The 23,634-nt window shown below is 38.7% G+C and overlaps 1 protein-coding gene across 4 annotated transcripts; it reads left to right on the plus strand.

Annotated features, from left to right (window-relative positions):
• Positions 1–22,575, plus strand: TMEM59 (transmembrane protein 59). 4 transcript variants are annotated; one of them, XM_054486904.2, is made up of 9 exons: positions 222–587; positions 4,911–4,943; positions 6,210–6,315; positions 7,791–7,885; positions 10,040–10,192; positions 11,739–11,820; positions 12,706–12,790; positions 17,498–17,606; positions 21,932–22,575. In XM_054486904.2, exons 1-9 carry the CDS (start codon positions 399–401, stop codon positions 22,085–22,087), a joined length of 1,008 nt encoding a protein of 335 aa, XP_054342879.1. In that variant the 5' UTR covers positions 222–398; the 3' UTR covers positions 22,088–22,575. The 4 variants fall into 4 exon arrangements, with proteins under 4 accessions (XP_054342893.1, XP_054342901.1, XP_054342879.1 ...); XM_054486910.2 differs by having other exon boundaries at positions 226–587; positions 12,709–12,790; XM_054486918.2 differs by lacking the exon at positions 4,911–4,943 and having other exon boundaries at positions 1–587.
• The last annotated feature ends 1,059 nt before the right edge of the window (positions 22,576–23,634 follow it).

Below are 23,634 nucleotides of genomic sequence, written 5' to 3' on the forward strand. Positions count from 1 at the left end.
ATTCCCCAGAATGCACTGCGAAGAAATGCGGGCGGAAGGCGCGCTGAGGGAGGCTGTAGTTTTCCGAGACCAACTTTCCCGACAGCACCGTGCGCCTCCCGCCTATGGAGAACTACATGCCCCAGCCTGCCCCGCGAAGGGAAGAAGTCAGGCGGTCCCGCTTCGCGCTAATGCTCGCGATGGTTGAATTCCCCTCACGCCAGCCTAGGAGAAGAAGTTCGTAGTCCCAGAGGTGGGGCAGGAGGCGGCAGTTTCAGGCGGGTGAGGGCGGAGCTGAAGTGACGGCGGAGGCGGAAGCAACGGTCGGTGGGGCGGAGAAGGGGGCTGGCCTAGGAGCAGGAGGAAACCCTTCCAAGAAAACAGCAACAAGCTGAGCTGCTGTGACAGAGGGGAACAAGATGGCGGCGCCGAAGGGGAGCCTCTGGGTGAGGACCCAACTGGGGCTCCCGCCGCTGCTGCTGCTGACCATGGCCTTGGCCGGAGGTTCGGGGACCGCTTCGGCTGAAGCATTTGACTCGGTCTTGGGTGATACGGCGTCTTGCCACCGGGCCTGTCAGTTGACCTACCCCTTGCACACCTACCCTAAGGTAGGGCCCGTCCGGAGCGGGCTGCGACCCTTCCCTTGCAGCCCATTTCTCAGCACCCCACACGTATGTCGGCTCTGGCAACCTGGCTGTTAAATCGGCCCTTCAACCGCTGTCTCCCATCTGTGTAGCTCCTGTCTTCCTCCCTAATCCTGCCTGCACCCCATTCCTGCTGTCATTACCGGAAGTTTGTCCTGCACTACCCTGTGATAGGCTGGGGGACACAAAGATGAGAAAGACGCCATCCCCTTCCTCTGGGAGCTTGCCGGGCTGCAGGGGAGTCTAGCACTCGGAGGAGGATAGAGGAGGATACGGATGATTAATGCGGGGTCCTCACCTTAAGGAGCGTAAGGGGGGGTTGTAGAAAGGGAGGCGCAGATACGCGAGTCCACAAATGATGGATTCATAACCCTTGTTTACTAAGCGCCTCTCGGTGCCAGGAGCGCAGTCTTCGGGGAGTCAGACAAGTAGACGATTCCACTGTCGTATAAAAAGCATCACGAAGGCAGCTCAGGGAGTAGCGAGACGCCCAGGAATGCTGTCTGCCTTTGTTGAGTTACTGTGTCCAAGACGCTGCCAAGAGGGACTGGGTTAGAGAAGAGGCAGTTAGGTGTCTGCCTACCAGAAACTGACCACTCAGTGCAGAAAACGGGGAATTCGTGGAGTGGGTAAAGAAATGAGACTGTGGACAGGAGAGGGTTCGCAGCTTACAGAGAGGAATGGCCCTCCTCTCTATGCTTCCCCCCTTTCTTTTAACTACATTCTTAACCCTCTTCACGTTGGTTTTTCAGCCTAAGAACTCTGTTTACTCAACATTCTAAATTGCTTGATGATTCCCACCACACCTTTCCCATGTATGATTTGAGTATATGCCCTCCCCCACGTTGTTTTATGAGAGCTTTTGTTGATGTTGCTGGTGGTTTCCTCTTCGTTTTTCCTTCATCTCCTCTATGCTATTTGCTTAACCATTGTGGCTGGACCTCCTTGCTCTCTAAAACTGGAGTGGCTACGGAGACAGTTCCAGTGAAGCTTAGGATGTTCCATATTGGCGAGTGCTTTCAGGTCTTTGAAATGAAAAGTTCTAAGTGCCGACACTTCTCAGATTTTGTTACGGCTGGATTTTACACTGCATGGAGATTATTAATTTTCAAAAAAAAGTGTGGGAGAGGGGACTCTACTAAATTTTTCCAGAGATTTATGTAACAATCGAGAAAGAAGAGAAGTTTTAACTTCAGACTTAAATCAGTGAATACTGCTTCTAACCACGTTATTTTTCTTCACCTCTTGTAAACTTCTCATCATTAAGAGGATTGTATGAAGAAGCTCATTAATATTGATTTGGCCTGGAATTGGGTTGAGACTTACTTTGTATTGTTCTAGGGTTTGTTTCCTTTTTTGAGATTTTCTTGGCAATTTTGTGGTATAAACCAGAATGTTGGGAGAATAATCAAATAATTTGAAAGGATACCTTCCTGGAACTTGTAGGTACTTTAATAATGTCCACTATTTTCTAACAATTGGTGTTATATCTATAAACTATTTTTACTTATTTATTAAAGCTTTTCTCACAAAGAACTCCAAATCATCTGGGTTCCCTATAGGTCCTGGACTTGAAATTTATATAGACTCCACTGTTAGCCAGAGTGATGGGAGATTTATCATACCATTATCCCTAATTCTCACAACAACCCTGTAAAGTAGGGTTTTAAAATTAAGGAAATTGAGGCTCTGAAAGGTTAAGTGACTTGCCTAAGGTCACATACCCAAGAAATAGTGGAGTAGGAATTCAGCTTAAAACTGGCTACACTATGCTGCCTCCTATTAATAAACTTGCATTAAACATATTCGGCCGGGTGCGATGGCTCACGCCTGTAATCCCAGCACTTTGGGAGGCCGAGGTGGGTGGATCACCTCAGCTCAGGAGATTGAGACCAGCCTGGACAACATGGCAAGACCCCGTCTCTGGAAAAAAAAAACAAAAAACAAAAAAAACTAGCCAGGCGTGGAGACGAGCACCTGTAGTCCCAGCTACTCGGTGGGAGGCTTGCTTGAGCCTGGGATGCGCAGGTCGCAGTGAGCCGAAATGTCGCCAGTGCACTCCAGTCTGAGAGTGAGACCGTGTCTCAAAAAAAAAAAAAAAAAAAAAAAATGCCGGGCGCGGTGGCTCACTCCTGTAATCCCAGCACTTTGGGAAGCCGAGGCGGGTGGATCACCTCAAGTCAGTAGTTCAAGACCAGCCTGGCCAACATGGTGAAACCCCGTCTCTACTAAAAATACAAAGAAAATTAGCCAGGCGTGGTGGTGGGCGCCTGTAATCCCAGCTACTCAGGAGGCTGAGGCAGGAGAAGCGCCTGAACCCGGGAGGCAGAGGTTGCAGTGAACCCGCGCCACTGCACTCCAGCCTGGGCAACAGGAGGGAAACTCTGCATCAAAAAAAAAAAAAAGAAACATATTTAATTATGTCACTGATTTCTATTGGCTCTCCTCTGTGCTTTATGCTCCAGGAAAAAGCACTGTGTGTTGTAAGAAATTAGATGAATTTTCAAACTCACATAGTGTTTGAAAAACGAGATAGAAATCTCGTTTTAGGCTGGGCGCAGTGGCTCACGCCTGTAATTCCAGCAGTTTGGGAGGCCGAGGCAAGTGGATCATGGGTGGTCAGGAGTTCAAGATCAGCCTGATCAACATGGTGAAACCCCATCTCTACTAAAAATACAAAAATTAGCCGAGCATGGCACACGCTTGTAATCCCAGCTACTCAGGAGGCTGAGTCAGGAGAACCGCTGGAACCCGGGCGGTGGAGGTTGCAGTGAGCCAAGATTGCGCCACTGCACTCCAGCCTGGGGGACAGAGCAAGACTGCATCTCAAAAAAAAAAAAAAAAAAAAAATCTCAGACACTTTTTGAGAACTAATTATTTGTTGCAAGAAAGTAGAATACCTGTTTGTAAGTAATTATTTTTAAATTATTCTATGTTTTATCTACAGAAGTGCAATTGCATAATTTATCTCGGTCGAAAAAACAAGAGACGTAAATCATGTTAATAAAAAAGCTAATTAGAGCCAGCCTGGTCATTTTTTAATGGAGTGTGGTCTCTAGAACCATACAAACCTGGTTTTATTCCCAGCTCCTTGATTACTGTTTGTCCTTGCTGATCACTTAACTTCTATTTATTTATTTTTTAATTTAAAATAATTGAAACAGGATCTTGCTGTGTTGCCTAGGCTGGTCTCAAACTCCTGGGCTGAATGGGTCCTTATGTCTTGACCTCCCAAAGTGTTGGGATTACATGCATGAGCCACGGTGCCTGGCCTAAATAGTACCATTGAGGGACCTTCTAATTATGAATTTAGCTGGTATTTCATATGGTGGAAGCACCATTTATTGTGTCCTAAATCAGAGGAGATACATGTTATATAAGCTTGCCAGTCATTTGGGATACATAGGGCATGAAATATTTACTTGAAATCATTATTTTTGTATATATAACATGAAATACTTAGAATAAAGATATGATTCTTGATAGCTACCAGTTGAGTGCGTGCTCCATACCAGATGTTTCATAATTTGTTAAGTCTTAACACAGTGCCTGGCACATTGTGGATGTTCATTAAATATGTCTGTCTATTAGATAGTACTACATAATAGTAATGCTATTGTAGATATAAATATATAATTCTCCTAATAGTGAAGATTGACACTCTGCAATTATACAGGTAGTAGAAAATAAATGAATAGTAGGTAGGATTGATGTAAGAGTATTGTCCTTATTTTACAACTGAGGAATTAGATTAAGTAACTTGCCAAAGGTTGTACAGAATAAGTGGCAAGTCTGAGCTTCAAACCAGGGCCAATTCCTGAAACCTAGGCTCTTTTCACCATGCCATATGGTTTTCTGAAATTGGTACTGGATGACTTATTAAAGGAAAGCATATCTGAGAATGAAATGGCATGTGGTATAGCTCATACTAATGAGCTTATGCTTCCTTTGTGCAATATAAGGAAATATGTGGTGCTCCAAAGACATAAAATAATTCTTTAACTGTTTTACAAAGCCTGCAAAAGCTACTCAGATATGAAATTTATCTTACTTGTTAAAATTCTTTCAATGTCATCTTAACAATAAATGCAGCTGGAACTGAGGTCCAAAAGTGTGCTACCTTCAAAGTTGTATGATAAAGTATATTTAATATTAGACTGCAGCCATCTCTTCTTGATGGATTGTTGCTGCTGCATAAATTTTACTAATCCTTTTGCTGGAAAGAAATACATACCTTGTATCCCATTGGTTGCTAACTGGTATATGCACATGCTGTTTCCTTATTAGGTGTCTGCCAGTTTGTACACAGTGGATCACACAGTAAGTTGAGGGGGCTCCCCCATATGCAATAGCTTTTTTTAAATACTTTTATTTTATCAAAGAAAAACCACTGAAGACATTAGTCTTATTAAGCAGTTAATATTTGACAGTAATGAAGAACCAGATGTCCATCCTATCTTAAGCTTTCACACATATACATTCATGCCTATAATTGTTTTCTATTTTAAAAATCTATTAACACTATTACCATTTATTAAGCACCTTCTACATCCCAGGCACTGTACTGGAAATAGCTTCCAAATTATTGAGGAATTTGGAGATAATGGCTGTTCTTTTTTGATGAGAAAGCTGAGATTCTTAGACAGGTAAAATAACTTATGCACTCACTCAAAAGGTTTGATCTAGGTCTGGCTGATTGCGGTGTCCTTTCCCATACACCACACTGTTGCTCCTGTGTTTTCATTTAATCTAAGCCCAGTTTTTAAAAATCCCTTCGTATAAACATTTTTATAGATGTATACCTTACTTTATCAGGCCCTTGTGTCACCATTTGCCGTGTGAAGCTAGTCTGATACTTTTCCTGATAAGCCTGGTGATTCATATAAACATGGATGTGGCAGAAGTATGCCATTGGTCCTAGGGTACTTGCTTACTCCTGTCGCTGTTAAAGTTCTAGTTATATCACCGTTGTGTTTTTTGTTGTTGTTTTTTAAGCAACAGTGTCTCACTTTGTACCCCAAGCTGGAGTACAGTGGTGTGATTATAGCTCACTGTACCCTCAAACTCCTGGGCTCAAACAATCCTCACACCTCAGCCTACTGAGTACTAGGACAAGTGTGCACCACCATACCCAGTTATTTTTTTGTGTGTGTTTGTTTTGGTACAGACGGGGTCTCGCTATATTGTCCAGGCTGGCCTCAAACTGTTGGCCTCAAGCAGTCCTCCCACCTCAGCTTCCCAAAGCCCTGGGATTACGGGTGTGAGCCACTGCACCTGGCCTGTCACTATTAGTTTTATTTTTAATTTTCCCCCCACAGATTATAACCAAAGAAAATGGAAAAAGGGTGGTGGTTTTACCTACTAGGCTTTTTTCTTGGTATTACATTTAAAATAAGGAACTAAAACCTCTATATGGCAAAGGTCTTGAGTATCAACTGGCTCCTATCATTTTTTTCTTTCAGTTATGAAACTTATTGGACGATTTGTAATAAACTTTACTAACTGCTTTCTTCCTAACCTGTTTTCCCCTGAGGAAAAAAAAAAATACTATTTTTTGGTAACCCTTCCTGTTCTTGAACTCCCTAGGAAGAGGAGTTGTACGCATGTCAGAGAGGTTGCAGGCTGTTTTCAATTTGTCAGTTTGTGGATGATGGAATTGACTTAAATCGAACTAAATTGGAATGTGAATCTGGTAAGATGCTATGCTAACATCAGCTGTATGTAACATTGTTTTCTTTGTGATAAGCTTTTGAAGTATTTTCCTTAGGAAATGGCAAACACACTGTTGAAACTAGTCATCTAACATATTGTAATTATTATGGATCTAAGAGTTTTCGTAGCTGCTGCTAGAAATTTCATGGGCTTTAAATTTCATCTGTTTGTTGAGACAGTGTTTATTTTCTGCTATGAATAGGACACCTTTGTTTAACCAAGCATTCTGTCAGACAAATGCAGTATAATTACCCTACTCACAATTCATTACTACCTTTTCACAGATAGTATAATTTTCCTAAACCTTTGAATCATAAGTTCATTGACTTATCTCCAAGTTTTTTACTGAATCAGGCCTTTGACTCAGTATTTAATAGCATATTCTTCATTGGTCAGGCCATTAAAATAAGTAGCCAGAGGCTTTGTCATCTGTTAAACCACTTTTCTTTCTTTTTGCTGAAAGCAATATGTTTAATAAAAGAAACCTGTAATCAGGACATAATTGACGTTTAACTTTTTAAATAACTATAATGGAATGTTCTCCATTCATTACACTGTTTATTAGTGTAGAAGGAGGCACCTCTTCCCCTATCACTATGCCATGGCTCACATACAGTCTTTGATATCGTAACCGTATTTTTGCGGCTCAATCTCCTAACTGATCATCTTTATATATGCATAATGCTGTCCAGTTTATTATCTAGCACTTCTGAGAAGTGTATTACAAATGCATTACTGAGTTGGGAAAAAATAAAATTAGGATAGTGGTAAAATGTTGTATCACAAGAAGGAAATGGATTTAATGAACTAAATGAGAGTATATCTGGTAGAGACCCATTTCAACATTAGAATTATCTGCTGTAGAACATTTTCCAGTTCAATTTTCTTAGACTTTCAGATGTTAGGCTGATTGTTTTATTTTTCTTTTGCCATGTGCATACCCTTACTTCTTAACTGAGTGTTCTGGTTCTTAACAATAATACCTTATATTTGTATAAATCATTAAAATATATTATTTCATTCAACCCTATGCAATAGGTTGTGGTATTTCTATTTTACACATATAGAAATCAATAGTCAGAGGTTAAACTGCTCAGCCCAGGTCACACACACCAACAAATGATGAAACTAAACCTTTTTGAGTGGCATCTTCAGGATGCCAATCCAGTGCATTTTCCACCACACAAGGATCCTCTTACATGAATGTCATCATGTGGTCAGAGCCTGGGTATATAATTAATAGATTTGTATCTAAAACATTTGACTTGTAGGAGGGAGACAATATGGAGTTCTGTTAAAGATACATTTCCTACTACTATGTTACCAAATTTGGAAATTCACATTGATGAAATCTTTTTTAAGTATAAGAATTTTTTAAATAAAATGCCAAATCCTTTTCTTTCCTCTTTCCCTTTCTCTTTTGTTTCTTGTAATTTGACTGTTTTTCTCTTACAGCATGTACGGAAGCATATTCCCAATCTGATGAGCAATATGCTTGCCATCTTGGTTGCCAGAATCAGCTGCCATTCGCAGAACTGAGACAAGAACAAGTACGAAACAATACTGCCTTTCAAACTAGCCTGCTTAGATGGCACTGACTTGTATTGCTTGAAGTGTTTATCACCCACTTGATCCTATTTTAGTCTTATATTTTATATTTGGCTTTCAGCAAACAAAATTAGTTTGCAAATAGAAAAGTCAGTTGAATAATTGCTTTTGTATAATGCTTTACTGTTAAAAGTTATGCTTACGTTCATAATCTTATTTTGTTACTTCTTACATTCCAGTGAAGATATTATCCTCATTTTACATATGAAAAAACCAAGGCTCAGAGGAATTATTTCAGAGTTCTTTTTCTCCATCCTAACTCCCATTGGACAGTTGCCATTGCCTTAACTCAGATAATCATTTCTTGTCTGTATTTTTAAATTAACTTCCAAACTGTTTTTCTGATTTAACCCTTTCTAACTCCATCCTTTACTGTGTCCAGATTTTTTTTTCTAAATTTCATCATGCCGTTCTCCTGTCTTATATAATCAGTGGCTCCCAATTACATATAGATTTAAGTCCAAACTGTTTATCACAACCTACTCCTGATTACTTCTCCAGTGCCGTCTCTTAAAATTCCTGACAAGGGAATTTCATACTCTGTTCTCCAGACATACTGGGAAAAGTTTCTTAATTTTATTAATTTTTGCACAGGAAATAGTCACATGTACAAACTCAAAAGATAAAAAGAGTATACATATAGTGAAAAGTCTCCCACCCCTGTCTCTTAGCCACTCAGTTTTCCCTCATGAATGTAGCCAAGGTTACTAATGCACAGATATGTTATGCATATACAAGGATGTACACATATATTTTGTAAATATAAGTATACATAAAGAACTTCTAATTTTTTTCTACTACATAATATTCTGTGTAGATATATTATAATTTATTTAGGCAGTCCCTTATTTATGAACATGTAGGTTGTTCCTAATCTTTTTCTTTTGTAAATGATACCTATTTTGCACATTTGTGAGTATACCTGTAGAATAAAATCATAGGGCTAGAATTGCTGAGTTAAGAGGTATATGCATTTTTTATTTTTATGTTTTTTAGAGATGGGGATCTCACTATATTACCCAGGCTGGCCTCAAGCTTCTGGGCTCAAGTGCTACCATAGATACCACTGCACTCCAGCCTGGGTGACAGAGCGAGACACTGTCTCAGAAAAAAAAAACCAAACAAATGAAAAAAGAAACAAAGCAGAACCAAAGCTATCCCTAGAGTTTAGTAAATGGCATCCCACACTTGTGCTTTAGAGAGGCCCAGTGCTGCTAAAGAAGTCAAGAAGTCAGAATTGGAGGAAAGATGATATCATTTGTCAAAATCCTTTTTTTTTTTTGAGATGGAGTCTCGCTCTGTCGCCAGGCTGGAGTGCAGTGACGTGATCTTGGCTCACGGCAACCTCCGTCTCCCTGGTTTAAGGGATTCTTCTGCCTCAGCCTCCTGAGTAGCTGGGACTACAGGCGTGCGCCACCATGCCTAGCTAATTTTTGTATTTTTAGTAGAGACCGGGTTTCACCATGTTGCCCAGGATGGTCTCCATCTCTTGACCTCGTGATCCACCCGCCTCAGCCTCCCAAAGTGCTGGGATTACCGGTGTGAGCCACCATGCTGGGCCATTAAAATCTTATCAGTAGCTTACTACATATACTCAGCCCATAAATACTCCCTTCACCCTGCCATGTTGTCAGATGTCTACCATTTTATGTATATATTCTTCTGATTGATTTTTTCCGTCCTCTTTTCCATTGATGTTCATTATAGCATGATTTATTCTCGATGAAAGCATTAAAGATGAGAATGATATGATTAGTCCCTTCCCGTTCTACCCTTAAGGCCTTGCTGGTCCTTATTTAATTACATCTTAAGAGTCTTCTTATTTTTGGACTTAATTCAAAAGCCTGTTATTCTGATAGAGGTGACAGGTAGCTAGTAAGTGTGTTTGGTGGCAAATTAAAGTAACCTTGGTTTTTAAGCTTTACCATAATTTGCATAGATAACTAAGAGTTTACTCTAATGCTATTGATTATGGTAGATGTATTTAATTGTTTGTATCCTGTCCCAATAAGGATTTGAGTAATCTTGATTATGTTGTTCTTTTAAATATACATATATAAAAATAATATATTTCTCATTATTTATTTTATTTTTAGCTTATGTCCCTGATGCCAAAAATGCACCTACTCTTTCCTCTAACTCTGGTGAGGTCATTCTGGAGTGACATGATGGACTCCGCACAGAGCTTCATAACCTCTTCATGGACTTTTTATCTTCAAGCCGATGATGGAAAAATAGTTATATTCCAGGTGACAACTGAGCTTCATGGATTCATCTAAATACCAACAACAGTAAATGTATATGTCTTAAATGAGTGTTTCAGCATAGAACCATACTCAGTCACTTACAAATATTTATCATCAAATAATAATTACTTATTTGGCCCTACATTAAAATATTGGACATCAGTTTTATTACCCTTCCCTTTGCGCATTAGAAGCCTAATCGAAAGCCCATTAGTTTTTATGTAACCAGAACTCTTGAGCCTTTTAAATTTTATGGTGGTTAAATTGATAAAATGAAATTTTTACATATGAGAAATAATAATTAATATACTTCAAACATAAATAGTGGCCATATATGATTACATATGGATATCAGATAAAAGCAATATGACATAATTTTTAGTTTTTTACAGTGCTTTTACTCATGACTCTTATAAGAGAACTCGTTGAAGAAGTATTTTGCCTAGAGAAGTAATGTCTCCTATCTCATCATTTACCACGTGATAATAACTGTTATTCCCTGGAGGTTATATTGTGCTAGATATATTATGTCACATCTTCAGACAACTTTATGAGGTTGTAGTATTCCTGTTTTATTATGAGGAAGGTGAAAGTAACTTGTTGCAGTTGCACGGCCAATAAGTAACAGAATTAAGCTTCAAACCCAGGGCACTTTACCGCCAAGGCCCATTTACTACCCTGCCATGCTTTTAATTCAGTGGTTGAATTCCTCAAATTTACCAGTCAACAGAGTTTATGTTGTGGCACTGTCTTCCTCTCAGGTAATAAAGTAAACCTTTTGGTAGCTAAGTAAGTGGCTTAATGTATGGCTGGTATGTGATTTTTAGCACTACCCTGAACCTTGGATCCCCTCTACTTAATTTAGTAATAAGTAAAACATAGGAATTTTCTCTTTAAATTCATGAACAAGTTCTATGTCCTAAAGCTACTTACATCAAGGTATAAGTTGACTCTCAGAGTGAAGCCCTCATTCATTCCTCATTAGATAGGAGATTAGCTCTGTGTCTCTCTAAAGTCTATGTGAATTTGAGCATAACTGGGATGGAGAAACCCCCATTCTAGAGGATCAGAACTATACAGAAGATGTAAAAAGTGTGGCGTGTTTGGCTGTAATTTATGGATTCCTCATACTTAGGGAAGAATAGAATGTTTTGTATGAGAAGAAATAGAGATAATGTGTATTTAGCCAAAAGTTTTTGCAGTCTGATAAATTATTCCTGATCAACTAGAATTAGAACTCATTTCTGCAAGGTATAGTATTTAATGTAGTATGTAATGATTTGTCCTTCTCTCCCTTTAAAAAAAAAAAGTTGTCAGGAAGTTAAACTAACATAAATCTGCCAGAAATCTGTTTCTTCGCAAGGCACTGGCTCTGATGTTTAGGAAGTGCAATTAAAATATATTGTGGTTAATGTGTTTTATTTTTTATACAGTATTTCTGTTACTTTTTCTCAATTTAAATGTTTAAAGAGATGATGTGTTTTAGAACTTGTTACTGAAAAAAGCTAAAGAAGTACAAATGACTTAATTGCTTTCATTATTATTTTAGTCTAAGCCAGAAATCCAGTATGCACCACATTTGGAGCAGGAGCCTACAAATTTGAGAGAATCATCTCTAAGCAAAATGTCATGTAAGTTTTATTTTAAGTAGCTTAGATAAAAACATTAGCAGTCAAATCTGGTTGTAGTAGAGTTGGTCATGTTTGTTTTTACACTGATGGAACATAAACAGATAATTTCTAAAACAGTGGTTCTCAAACTTTCATGTGTATTAGAGTTTGGAGAGCTTGTTCAAACACAGATTGCTGGGCCCTAACTCCAGAGTTTCTAACTTACTAGGTCTGGGAGAAGATCTGAGAATTTGTATTTCTCACAAGTTCCAGATTTTGCTGATGCTGCTGGCCTGTGGGCCACACTTTGAAAATCACTATTCTAAAAACATTTAGTTTGCTTCAAAGGATGTTTTGAGCATGAACTAATCAAATATTCTGGTATTTCCCAATAAATTGATCAAATAATGAAAAATGCCAAAAGTGAGAGTCCCCATTCTATTTTTATTTCCATGTTAGAAGTGAATTTTGACTCATAAGAACATAAAACATCAAGCTAAAGCAGAGCTCACCTTGTGAAATTTCCTCATACCTTTATTTTAGATACTGATTTAATTAGCCTTCTAATTATTTTGGTGAGTGGGAGTGGGTAGATAATGATAGCACATAACATAAGACCATCTTTAACTTTAATTAGATTAGAATAAACCAAATCCAAGCTCACATGTAGTTAAGCAGAAAGCATCAATGTCAATAAGAATTTGAAAATAAAACAGGAAACTCATAATGTGATAGAATATTCATTTGGTTTTGATGTGCTAGAGAAACTGGTACACATTATAAAATGTATCCGATGACACAAACAAAAACAATTGGATGTCTGTAAAGTGTATATATCTAGAAGTAGTCATGTGAGAGTAGCTTTTGGGATATAGGATATAATAAACTCATACCTTACTATTTCAGCAGATCTGCAAATGAGAAATTCACAAGTGCACAGGAATTTTCTTGAAGATGGAGAAAGTGATGGCTTTTTAAGATGCCTCTCTCTGTATGTATTCCTCTTTATTATGTGTATAACAGATAAAATCTGGCTTGTATCAGAGAGATACATTACTTTTTATTATTTTAAAATTAGCACCTCAGAAGCAAACCTTTTTACTTGTTCCTTTCCAAAGTTGTACATTAGATATTTTAGTTTGTTTAAAAGGTTGTAGGCATACTACTTGAATAAAACCCAGGCAGGTAGTTTTTTTCACAGTACAAGAGCATTCTTCTTGTTAGAGTCTCTTGATTTATGTTGAATGTGCTTCTCCACACATTTAAATTAAGCTTTAATTTAACATATGTCTGAGGCCGGGCACGGTGGCTTACACCTGTAATCCCAGCACTTTAGGAGGCCAAGGCGGGTGGATCACCTGAGGTCAGGAGTTCGAGACCAGCCTGGCCAACATGGTGAAACCACATCTCTACTGAAAATACAAAAATTAGCCGGGCGTGGTGGTGCATGCCTGTAATCCCAGCTACTCAGGAGGATGAGGCAGGAGAATCACTTGAACCTGGAAGGCAGAGGTTGCAGTGAGCTGAGATCGCGCCACAGCACTCCAGCCTAGGTAACAGAGCAAGACTCTGTCTCAAAAAATAAAATAAATAAAATAAAATAAGTATGTTTGAATGGTTTAGGGATCAGATTTTTGTTTTTGTTTTTATCTGCATGGCCAGATTTGAAGCTAGAAGAGCTGGATAAAGACTCTAGATTAAGAAGGGCTTTGTATTCTATACTAAGGAATATCAGCTCTGTATTCTATACTAAGGAATATCAGCTCTGTATTCTATACTAAGGAATATCAGCTCTGTGTTCTATACTAAGGAATATCAGCTCTGTATTCTATACTAAGGAATATCAGCTCTGTGTTCTATACTAAGGAATATCAGCTCTGTGTTCTATACTAAGGAATATCAGCTCTGTGTTCTATACTAAGGAATATCAGCTCTGTGTTCTATACTAAGGAATATCAGCTCTGTGTTCTATACTAAGGAATATCAGCTCTGTGTTCTATACTAAGGAATATCAGCTCTGTGTTCTATACTAAGGAATATCAGCTCTGTGTTCTATACTAAGGAATATCAGCTCTGTGTTCTATACTAAGGAATATCAGCTCTGTGTTCTATACTAAGGAATATCAGCTCTGTGTTCTATACTAAGGAATATCTGTGTTCTGTACTAAGGAATATCAGCTCTGTGTTCTGTACTAAGGAATATCAGCTCTGTGTTCTGTACTAAGGAATATCAGCTCTGTGTTCTGTACTAAGGAATATCAGCTCTGTGTTCTGTACTAAGGAATATCAGCTCTGTGTTCTGTACTAAGGAATATCAGCTCTGTGTTCTGTACTAAGGAATATCAGCTCTGTGTTCTGTACTAAGGAATATCAGCTCTGTGTTCTGTACTAAGGAATATCAGCTGTGCCAAGAGTTTTTAAGGGTAATGGTAAAGTGGACAAGTGAGAGTAGTGGGTACTATATGTCCTCCTAGGAAAAAATATCAAGCCTTACGAGGGTGAGAGGCAGGTTTTATCAAAGTGTGCATGTTTCCTCTTCTCCAAGGAGTTCAGATATGATCCCTCCCCCACATTTTACTCCTCCCCACCCCCCACAAAAAAAGGAAAAAGAGAAAGATAGTGGGCCATGTCACTTACTATTACCTACTCTGTGTCAGATACCAGGTCAAGCATTTCAGTGAGTGGTAAACAAGTTACTGCTTTATAGTGTGTTCATTCTAGTGGACTGTTCTATCTCAAGTATAAAACTGCAGTAGTCCAAATCACATGCTCCCTGTAATTTCTTATAGAAACAGTTTCTTGAGAGGTTTTATCATGTATCATTACAGTTATGTGGACCTTACAAGTTAATACTTTTTGCTAAGCAAAATGTTCAAAGACTATGTGAGAAAACAAGGATTAAACTTCAAATTTTATCCTTCTTTCATTTCTAAACCTGGTTTTGAGCTTGTCCGAAAAAGGGCAGTTTTTCTCTTTCCAGTATTTAGGATGTTTGTTGCAGTTTGATAGTTCTGTGAAACCTAAGTAATTATTTAATCTTAACTTACAGTTCTCAGTACTGTACTACCTGGCATATTATTGGTGATTTATTGACCTTTAACATTTTGTCATTCTATGTTGTTTTTTTAAATCTAACACTTTAAAAGTAATTTTGTGAAACAACTAACTTTATAATGTATTTATAGAAATGTATTTCTTAGACGTTTTTGTGCCCAAACGTAAATTATAATAGGATCCTACATTTGAATAAAAATTATTCTTTTGGCCGAGTGTGGTGGCTCATGTGTGTAATCCCAGCACTTTGGAAATCCAAGGTGGGAGGATCACTTGAGCCCAGAAGTTCAAGATCAGCTTGGGTAACATAGTGAGACCCCATGCATCTCTACAAAAAATAAATAAATTAACTGGACATGGTGGCACACACCTGTAGTCCCAGCTGTCAAGAGGCTGAGGTGGGAGAATCACTTGAACCCAGGAGGTCAAGGCTGCAGTGAGCTGTGATCGTGCCACTGCACTGCCCGAGTGATAGAGCGAGACTGTCTCAAATTTTATTATTTTTTTAAGTGTTCTTTTTTTAAATGCCTTTTCCCCTTCAGTGATCCCGTTTGACTTTTAGAACAATACCCGGTGATAAGTAGGTGGTGATTTAGAGAGGTGAATTGACTACTCATAAGTTATACAGTCACTATGTTAGAATTCAAACCTAATTTTTCTAATTGTACATCTTCTGCTCATCCTATTCTGCTGTAACTATTTACTTCCTAAAGTGTCATGATTTTTCCATGATTTTCCATGATTACATACAGAATCACTCAGCCAGTTATTAGAATCTGGTCGTAGCTGTTAAAGAGACACCCTTGTCTCCAGAATGGAAATTGAGGTCACTCTTTCTTCACTTGCATTTCTTTTTGAGGAGCCAGGCACTGTGCTAGGGAGTTGAGACCTAGTAAAGATGTCAGGAGTTCTCAGATCTAAATAGACATGGACAATAATGATTGCTATACACACACACAGTCCTACACATGTCTCATACACAGCATATAAGGACTGTAATTAAGTCTACTGGAGGTTTCAAGGGGAGGATTGACAGGTAAGATAGAAATATCTTAAGTGATGAGTAGAAATTTTTGCTAGTTGTAGCAGAAGATTTACTTAAAAAAATTTTTTTCAGATATACTGGCCTCCTGCTCAATGTGTATAGGGTACATTACTATATATGGAGGATAAGGAGAGTCAGAAATTTGACTGAACTGGGAAAACAGGCATAGAGAGAAGCAGGAACATAAGTGTCAAGAAGAGGCTTCTATGTGAAGGATAGATTAGAGGACCAGGTTGGAGAACTTTGGTAAATTGGGGAAGAAATTATGAGGCCTGGATTAGGGCAGTAGACAAGAACAGGAGATAATGGAGATAGTTGAAAATCTGTAGGATCTAGTCATTGTTTTGTTGTGGAGATTGAAGGGATGAGCCCCAGTTTTCTGGCTTAGGTAGTTGCTACTGGAATCTAGATATCAAATATATCCTTATTTTGTGGTAAATTCCTTAGTACTCAGGTTACTTAGGGCTGGAACATGGAGAGGAAAGTGGGTATTTTTTCATTAAAAACATATTTTACTCTATTATCTTTCTAAATTGGATACTTAAAGAATCATATGGGAGTTCCCTGCTTTTAGATACAATACATTCTCCAAAGTCCCCCCCTTTTGCTGGCAGACAAACAATGACTGTGCTTACTGCATGTTCAAGTATTGGCAAACTATCAAGTGAGTGGTTAGGGTGGTAAGTATAGATCTCTTACTAGGCAGTGTTGGATGAGCAGATATGTGAAAATTAGGGACTACCTGTATTACACAGTTTGTCAGAGTTAGACTTTTAATTATTTAAAAATGGCTTGACTTTTTCCTATTCTTTGAATCTTAATAGGTCAATTATGAAAAAAACTCCAGGTGGGAGAATGGCTTGCACCCATGAGTTCAAGGCCAGCCTGGGCAATGTAGTGAGAGCTTGTCTGTATAAAAATTCAAAGTAAATAAAAATAAATAAAAAATCTCTATTTGCTGATTCTCATAACTGGCCTTCTATCTTAAGATATTTTAATTATAAGGAAAATATAACTATCTCTTTACTGAGATATGCTGTAATGGTTACAGAATGCCTTATAATAGCTGTGCTCTTTTAAATTGAAGTATAAGTAAATTATGGCAAATTGAATATGTAAAGTATTCTAGGGAAACTGACTTCTGGAAGCCTGTTGTGAATTCTTTTATAAAACAAATGAGCATTTTAAATTTACGTATTCTATATGTTAACTTTTTGGTATATTGGTTTTCTTAAAGCAAGTATCGTAATAACTTGCAAAATAATATATGACATTTGTACAACCGTGTACAATTTACAGGACACTTTCACTTGCCTTATATATTTAGCAGAAAGTCAAGTATATCTGATTTTATTATTATTACAAAAGTGATATAGCCATGTTACAGAAACATTAGATGTGGAGGAAAAAGACTTTATGCCAATCTAATGTAATAGCTATTAGTATAATATTTCCTTCTATAAGTATGTTTTTTAATAGTTTCAAAGATAACCAGCAAAGTTTTAATTGTACTGTTGAGCTAAGTACGTAAGGTTGACTAAGAATTTCCTGTTTCTTATAAAATTTTAATATAACTAATTGTTGATTTTTTTTTTCTAGTAACTCTGGGTGGATTTTAACTACAACTCTTGTCCTCTCGGTGATGGTATTGCTTTGGATTTGTTGTGCAACTGTTGCTACAGCTGTGGAGCAGTATGTTCCCTCTGAGGTAAATTTAATTCTAACCCTTAGACCATTTGAAGACTGAGCCCTGTGATATATCATTTTAAACACCTTATTTGTTTAGCTGGAAAAACAAGTCCTCTCTACTAATAGAAAGAGAGAAGATGTGGTGGTTTTAATGTGGTAGAGGTTGGCACATATAAAAATTACAGGTTTGCAGCACAAGAACTGTTGTTCTCAGCTTTCTGTGATGCTAACTACCGTGGTGACATATATGTTGACTGGATTGAGTAGAGTGTCTCTTTCTGACTCTCTAAGACTGGAAAGACCTGTTGACATCAGTTTCTAGGGGATATATGGGAAAGAAGACTTTTTTTTTTTTTTTTTTTTTTTTGAGGCAGAGTCTCATCTGTCGCCCAGGCTAGAGTGCAGTGGCCAGGATCTTGGCTCACTGCAACCTCTACTTCCTAGGTTCAAGTGATTCTTCCTCAGCCTCCCAAGTAGCTGGGACTACAGGCACGTGCCACCATGTCCAGCTAATTTTTATATTTTCGGTAGAAATGAAAATATATTTTCAGTAGAAATGGAGTTTCACCATATTGACCAGTCTGGTCCCGAATTCCTGATCTCAAGTGACCTGCCCACCTTTGCCTCCCAAAGTGTTGGGATTACAGGCGTGAGCCAGAGAGAAGACTTGTAGAACCACTTAATAGTTTAAATTAATTACCACAATATTAAGGAGCAGTGCTGCTTTAGAAGCAGCAAGGCTTGGCCAGATGTGGTGTTCATGCCTCTAATCCCAGCACTTTGGGAAGCCTAGGCAGGAGGATCACTTGAGCTCAAGAATTTGAGACCAGCCTGGGCAACAGGATAAGATCCTGTCTCTACAAAAAATTATAAAAATTATCTGGGCATGGTGGTGTGTGCCCGTGATCCCAGCTACTCAGGAGGCTGAGGTGGGAGGATCACTTGAGCCCAGGAGGTTGGGGCTGCAATGAGCCAGGATTGTGCCACTGTACTCCAGCCTGGTGACAGAACAAGACCCTGAGTCTCAAAAGAAAAGAAAAAAAAATGCTGGAGTGTTTGATTTTGAGTTGTTATATTTTGGTATCTAACCCCACAAGAGATGGAAGACATTGTGACTTCCTTGGTAATTAAAATTTAACTGGCCCAAAAAATATAACTGTTAAGGTAAAGGATTCTTGTTTGAGGGAAAGGCTATAATTTGATTATTCAACTTAGCTTTCAAGAACAGAAAAGTATTTATATAACTAAATATAGAATAATAATGGCTGTCAACATCTAATCCAACTGAAATAAACTTTAGTTTTCTTATGCCTCCAAAGTACCACAGAAAAAGAGAGAAAAGACAGAAATTAAAATCTAATAATAAGCCATTGGCATGTGCCTAACATGGTCCTTGAACAACTGTCTTATCCTAATAGACTATAAAGATGTTTAAATATATGATTTGCACATGAAAAATGATTACGATAATATTACACTTAATATTTTTATTAAGGTGATATAATTGATGTAGGTACCTAGAAACTGGGACAGGATAATGTTGATAACTAACATTTATATAGTCTTTAAAATTTACAAAGTATTTTCATGTATCTTCATATTCTTCCCATCTAACTGAAATGTGTCCTTTAACCAACATCTCCTCAGTCTCCTTCCTCCCTTCAGTGGCTTCTTTCATGTTGATGTATAAAATCAAACAGTTCCTGGTTGCTGCTTCCTGGTTCCTGGTTGTTGTTAGGTAGAGTTGTGAATATTTTTCTTTCACAGTGCCCCAGAGCCAACGGTCACATGTGAATTCTGAGTTTTAAGGAGGCCTGCTATATCAGATCCATCAGATCCATGTCCAACCCATCAACCACTGAACTTGTTTTTTGTTTGTTTGTTTGTTTGTTTTAGACAGGGTCTTGCTCTGTTGCTGAGGCTGGAGTGCAATGGCATGATCTCAGCTCACTGCAATCTCCACCTCCCGGGTTCAAGCGACTCTCGTGTCTCAGCCTGCCTAGTAGCTGGGACTACAAGCGCACACCACCACACCCAGCTTATTTTTGTATTTTTAGTAGAGATGGGGTTTCACCATGTTGGCCAGGATGGTCTTGAACTCCTGACCTCAAGTGATTCGCCTGTCTTGGCCTCCCAAAGGGCTGGGATTACAGGCGTGAGCCACTGCGCCTGGCCTGAACTTGTCTTTAAGCTACTCTCATACTGGAAAAGCTTAAGGTACTGGGGCACCTCCTTGCAGGATAGTTGTTCCCCTGAGGCAGCAGTCCAGTAGAACACGTCTGAAACATGTGTGAGTAAGCAACTATCATGACAATCACTTTTAGAACATTTTCATCAGCCCAGAAAGAAAATCTATACTCTTAGTAATTGCACCCCATTTTCTCCCAAGCAGCAGCAGCTGCACCACCCCCACCCCCATCTCACCCTCCAGCCCTAGATAGCCAATATGTAGTCTCTTGTGACTGGCCTCTTTGACTAAGCATATTTTCAAGGTTCATCATGTTATAGCATGTATCGCTTTATCACTTTTTTTTTTTTTTTGAGATGGAGTCTCGCTCTATCACCCAGGCTAGAGTGCAGTGGTGCGATCTCGGCTCACTGAAAACCTCTGCCTCCTGTGTTTAAGCGATTCTCCTTCCTCGGCCTCCCTAGTAGCTGGGACTACAGGCACGCACCACCATGCCCAGCTAATTTTTGTATTTTTAGTAGAGATGGGGTTTCACCATGTTGGCCAGACTGGTCTGGAACTCCTGACCTCAGGTGATCCACCTTCCTCAGCCTCCCAAAGTGCTGGGATTACAGGCTTGAGCCACCATGCCCAGCCAGGATAGCATGTATCGCTTTTGATAAACTCTTGAAGATGCTCTTTATTCAGCATCTTTTAAAAACACCTTTCCAGTATCAGGTACTTCTGTGTAGTTCTTGCTTTATAATCTAGTCAGTTGTCCTGCCAGTGATATCAGCACTTCAGTTTCTAACTTTTGGATACAGGGATTTGTTGCCATATGAGTAGATTAACAACAGAATCTATACCATTTCTTTTTTTCTTTTTTTTTTTTTTGAGACAGAGTCTCACTCTGTCCCCCCAGGCTGGAGGGCAGTGGCGCGATCTCAGCCCACTGCAATCTCTGCCTCCCGGGCTCAAGTGATTCTTGTGCCTCAACCTCCTGAGTAGCTGGAATTACAGGCATGTACCACCATGCCTGACTAATTTTTTGTATTTTTAGTGGAGACCAGGTTTCACCATGTTGGCCAGGCTGGTCTCAAGCTCCTGACCTGAAGTGATCCACCCGCCTCAGCCTCCCAAAGTGCTGGGATTAAAGGCATGAGCCACCACACCCAGCCTATGCCATTTCTTAGTGGAGACTTTTCACTTTGCTTTTCTGCCTTTAAGAGATACATACGGACAGGCGTGGTGGCTCACACATGTATCCCAACACTTTGGGAGGCCAAGGTAGGAGGATCACTTGAGGCCAGGAGTCTGAGACCAGCCTAGGCAACATAGCAAGACCCCATCATTTAAAAAAAAAGAAAGAAAGAAAAAAGAAAAATTAGCTGGGCATGGTGGTGTATGCCTATAGTCCTAGCTACTCAGGAGGCTGAGGCAGGAGAATCACTTCAGCCCAGGAGTTCAAGGCCTAGTCGTGAGCTATGATCACACCACTGCACTCCAGCCTGGGTAACAGCGCAAGACCCCGTCTCTTTAAAAAAAAAAAAAAAAAAAAGACAGAGACATTCATACATATATCTAAGTCTACCTACTCTCAAAAGATGTTAGATATTACTATTATTCTCCAATGAGTTTTATGACATTTGCAGTGATTCTGTTTCATGCTTGTCATTCTTTTAGTATCTTGTTGTATATGGTAATAACAATTAAGGAACTTTATATATTTATGAAGACCCTTCTATCAGTGTGAGAGCGTTTCATGCATATTCTTTGTTCTCGCAGGCTTTTCAAATAGCATCTATCATTTTCCATACATGTTAAGCTAAAACATTTAGGATCAGAAAAACTTGCACCAAATTATTTTACCACTTGGTAGGAGAGCTAAGATGTTGAAGGACTTAATCACTTAAGGCATCCATAGCTGTTTTTCTTGATACCCAATGGTTATACTCCTGAGGATTTTAACTTGAGACGTGGAACAGCTTTCTTTGGCCATCCATTGGGAGCTGAATCACATATCTACAACACTTTGAGAAAAAGCATTCTTCTTTCTTAAAGTTGTTTATAGAATTTTTTTTTACCAACTATTTATAAATTAAATTGTTATTTAAAGACTAACTTGGAGAGGTTCCTAATTATCCAGGCTACTAATGTACATTGCTTTTCTTTTGCAGAAGCTAAGTATCTATGGTGACTTGGAGTTTATGAATGAACAAAAGCTAAACAGATATCCAGCTTCTTCTCTTGTGGTTGTTAGATCTAAAACTGAAGATCATGAAGAAGCAGGGCCTCTACCTACAAAAGTGAATCTTGCTCATTCTGAAATTTAAGCATTTTTCTTTTAAAAGAAAAGTGTAATAGACATCTAAAATTCCACTCCTCATAGAGCTTTTAAAATGGTTTCATTGGGTATAGGCCTTAAGAAATCACTATAAAATGCAAATAAAGTTACTCAAACCTGTAAAGACTGTATTTGCTATAACTTTATTGGTATTGTTTTTGTGGTAATTTAAGAGGTGGATGTTTGGGATTGTATTATTATTTTACTAATATCTGTAGCTATTTTGTTTTTTGCTTTGGTTATTGTTTTTTTCCCTTTTCTTAGCTATGAGCTGATCATTGTTCCTTCTCACCTCCTGCCATGATACTGTCAGTTACCTTAGTTAACAAGCTGAATATTTAGTAGAATATGATGCTTCTGCTCAGGAATGGCCCACAAATCTGTAATTTGAAATTTAGCAGGAAATGACCTTTAATGACACTACATTTTCAGGAACTGAAATCATTAAAATTTTATTTGAATAATTATGTGCTGAAATTTGAGTATCTGATTTTTCTAGACCTTCCCTCCTACCCCTGCCCAACCTAGATAAGAATTATGAAATGTTCTGTGTCTGTTGCTATTGCTTTATAATGTGATGGTCAGGGACCATTTTGATGCAAAACTGATCTCTTAGCAGTACATTTGATGTTATTTTGCACAGGCTATAGGTTTTTGTTTGATGAGTGTTTCCAAAGAACTATTTTTCTCTGTTAGATAGCATATCAAGTATAAGGTAAACATATTTTCAGAGAAAACTTCATTTTAACACTAAAAATTAGACTCTTGTGATGCAGAATGAAGTATAGATTTTACTTGGCAAAAACCAGTTTTATTTTTACCTGCAATAATACAGAGCTTAATATTAGAATGATATCAGGTCATAATAATAATACACCAGAATCTTTTGAGATGGAGTTTTGCTCTTGTTGCTGAGGCTGGAGTGCAATGGTATGATCTTGGCTCACTACAACCTCCACCTCTGAGGTTCAAGCGATTCTCCTGCCTCAGCCTCCCGAGTAGCTGGGATTACAGGCGTGCGCCACCACACCTGGCTAATTTTGTATTTTTAGTAGAGATGGGGTTTCACCAGGTTGGCCAGGCTGGTCTCGAACTCCTGACCTCAGGTGATCCACCCACCTAGGCCTTCCAAAGTGCTGGGATTACAGGCATGAGCGACTGCGCCCAGCCTACACCAGAATTTTAATATGATTCACTGTTATTGTACCATAAAATATTAAAAACTTTGTAAACCAATGCTTTCCTCAGTCACAGGCATTGCTGACAACTGCATCAGTGCTGTTTGACTAAAGAATAAGTTAGTCACTCCTCCTATGGCCTAGTCTTTAGCCTTCCTGAGTCCAAATGAAAAGCAGTTAACAGCTAATCAAGGAAGACTTTGGTCACAAAGTGTAGGTTTTTGTTTTTAGTTTGTCTAGATTTGGATGATAGAAAGTTGTGAACACATCCAGATGGGGAAGAAGGGAGGAATTAGCCGTCATTGTCAAGCAGTCATTGTTTCTTTCTTATTTTTGTTAGAAAACATGGGATAAAACA

The sequence above is a fragment of the Pongo pygmaeus genome, chromosome 1, assembly GCF_028885625.2.
Source record: "Pongo pygmaeus isolate AG05252 chromosome 1, NHGRI_mPonPyg2-v2.0_pri, whole genome shotgun sequence".
NCBI classification, from domain to species: domain Eukaryota; kingdom Metazoa; phylum Chordata; class Mammalia; order Primates; family Hominidae; genus Pongo; species Pongo pygmaeus.

Bases quoted from the DNA above. Each gene is read 5' to 3' on its own strand.
- TMEM59 (XM_054486904.2), top strand. From the start codon at position 399: ATGGCGGCGCCGAAGGGGAGCCTCTGGGTGAGGACCCAACTGGGGCTC. The intron at 588-4,910 runs GTAGGGCCCGTC...TTTCCTTATTAG, and splicing joins CCTTGCACACCTACCCTAAG to GTGTCTGCCAGTTTGTACAC. The intron at 11,821-12,705 runs GTAAGTTTTATT...TTACTATTTCAG, and splicing joins ATCTCTAAGCAAAATGTCAT to CAGATCTGCAAATGAGAAAT.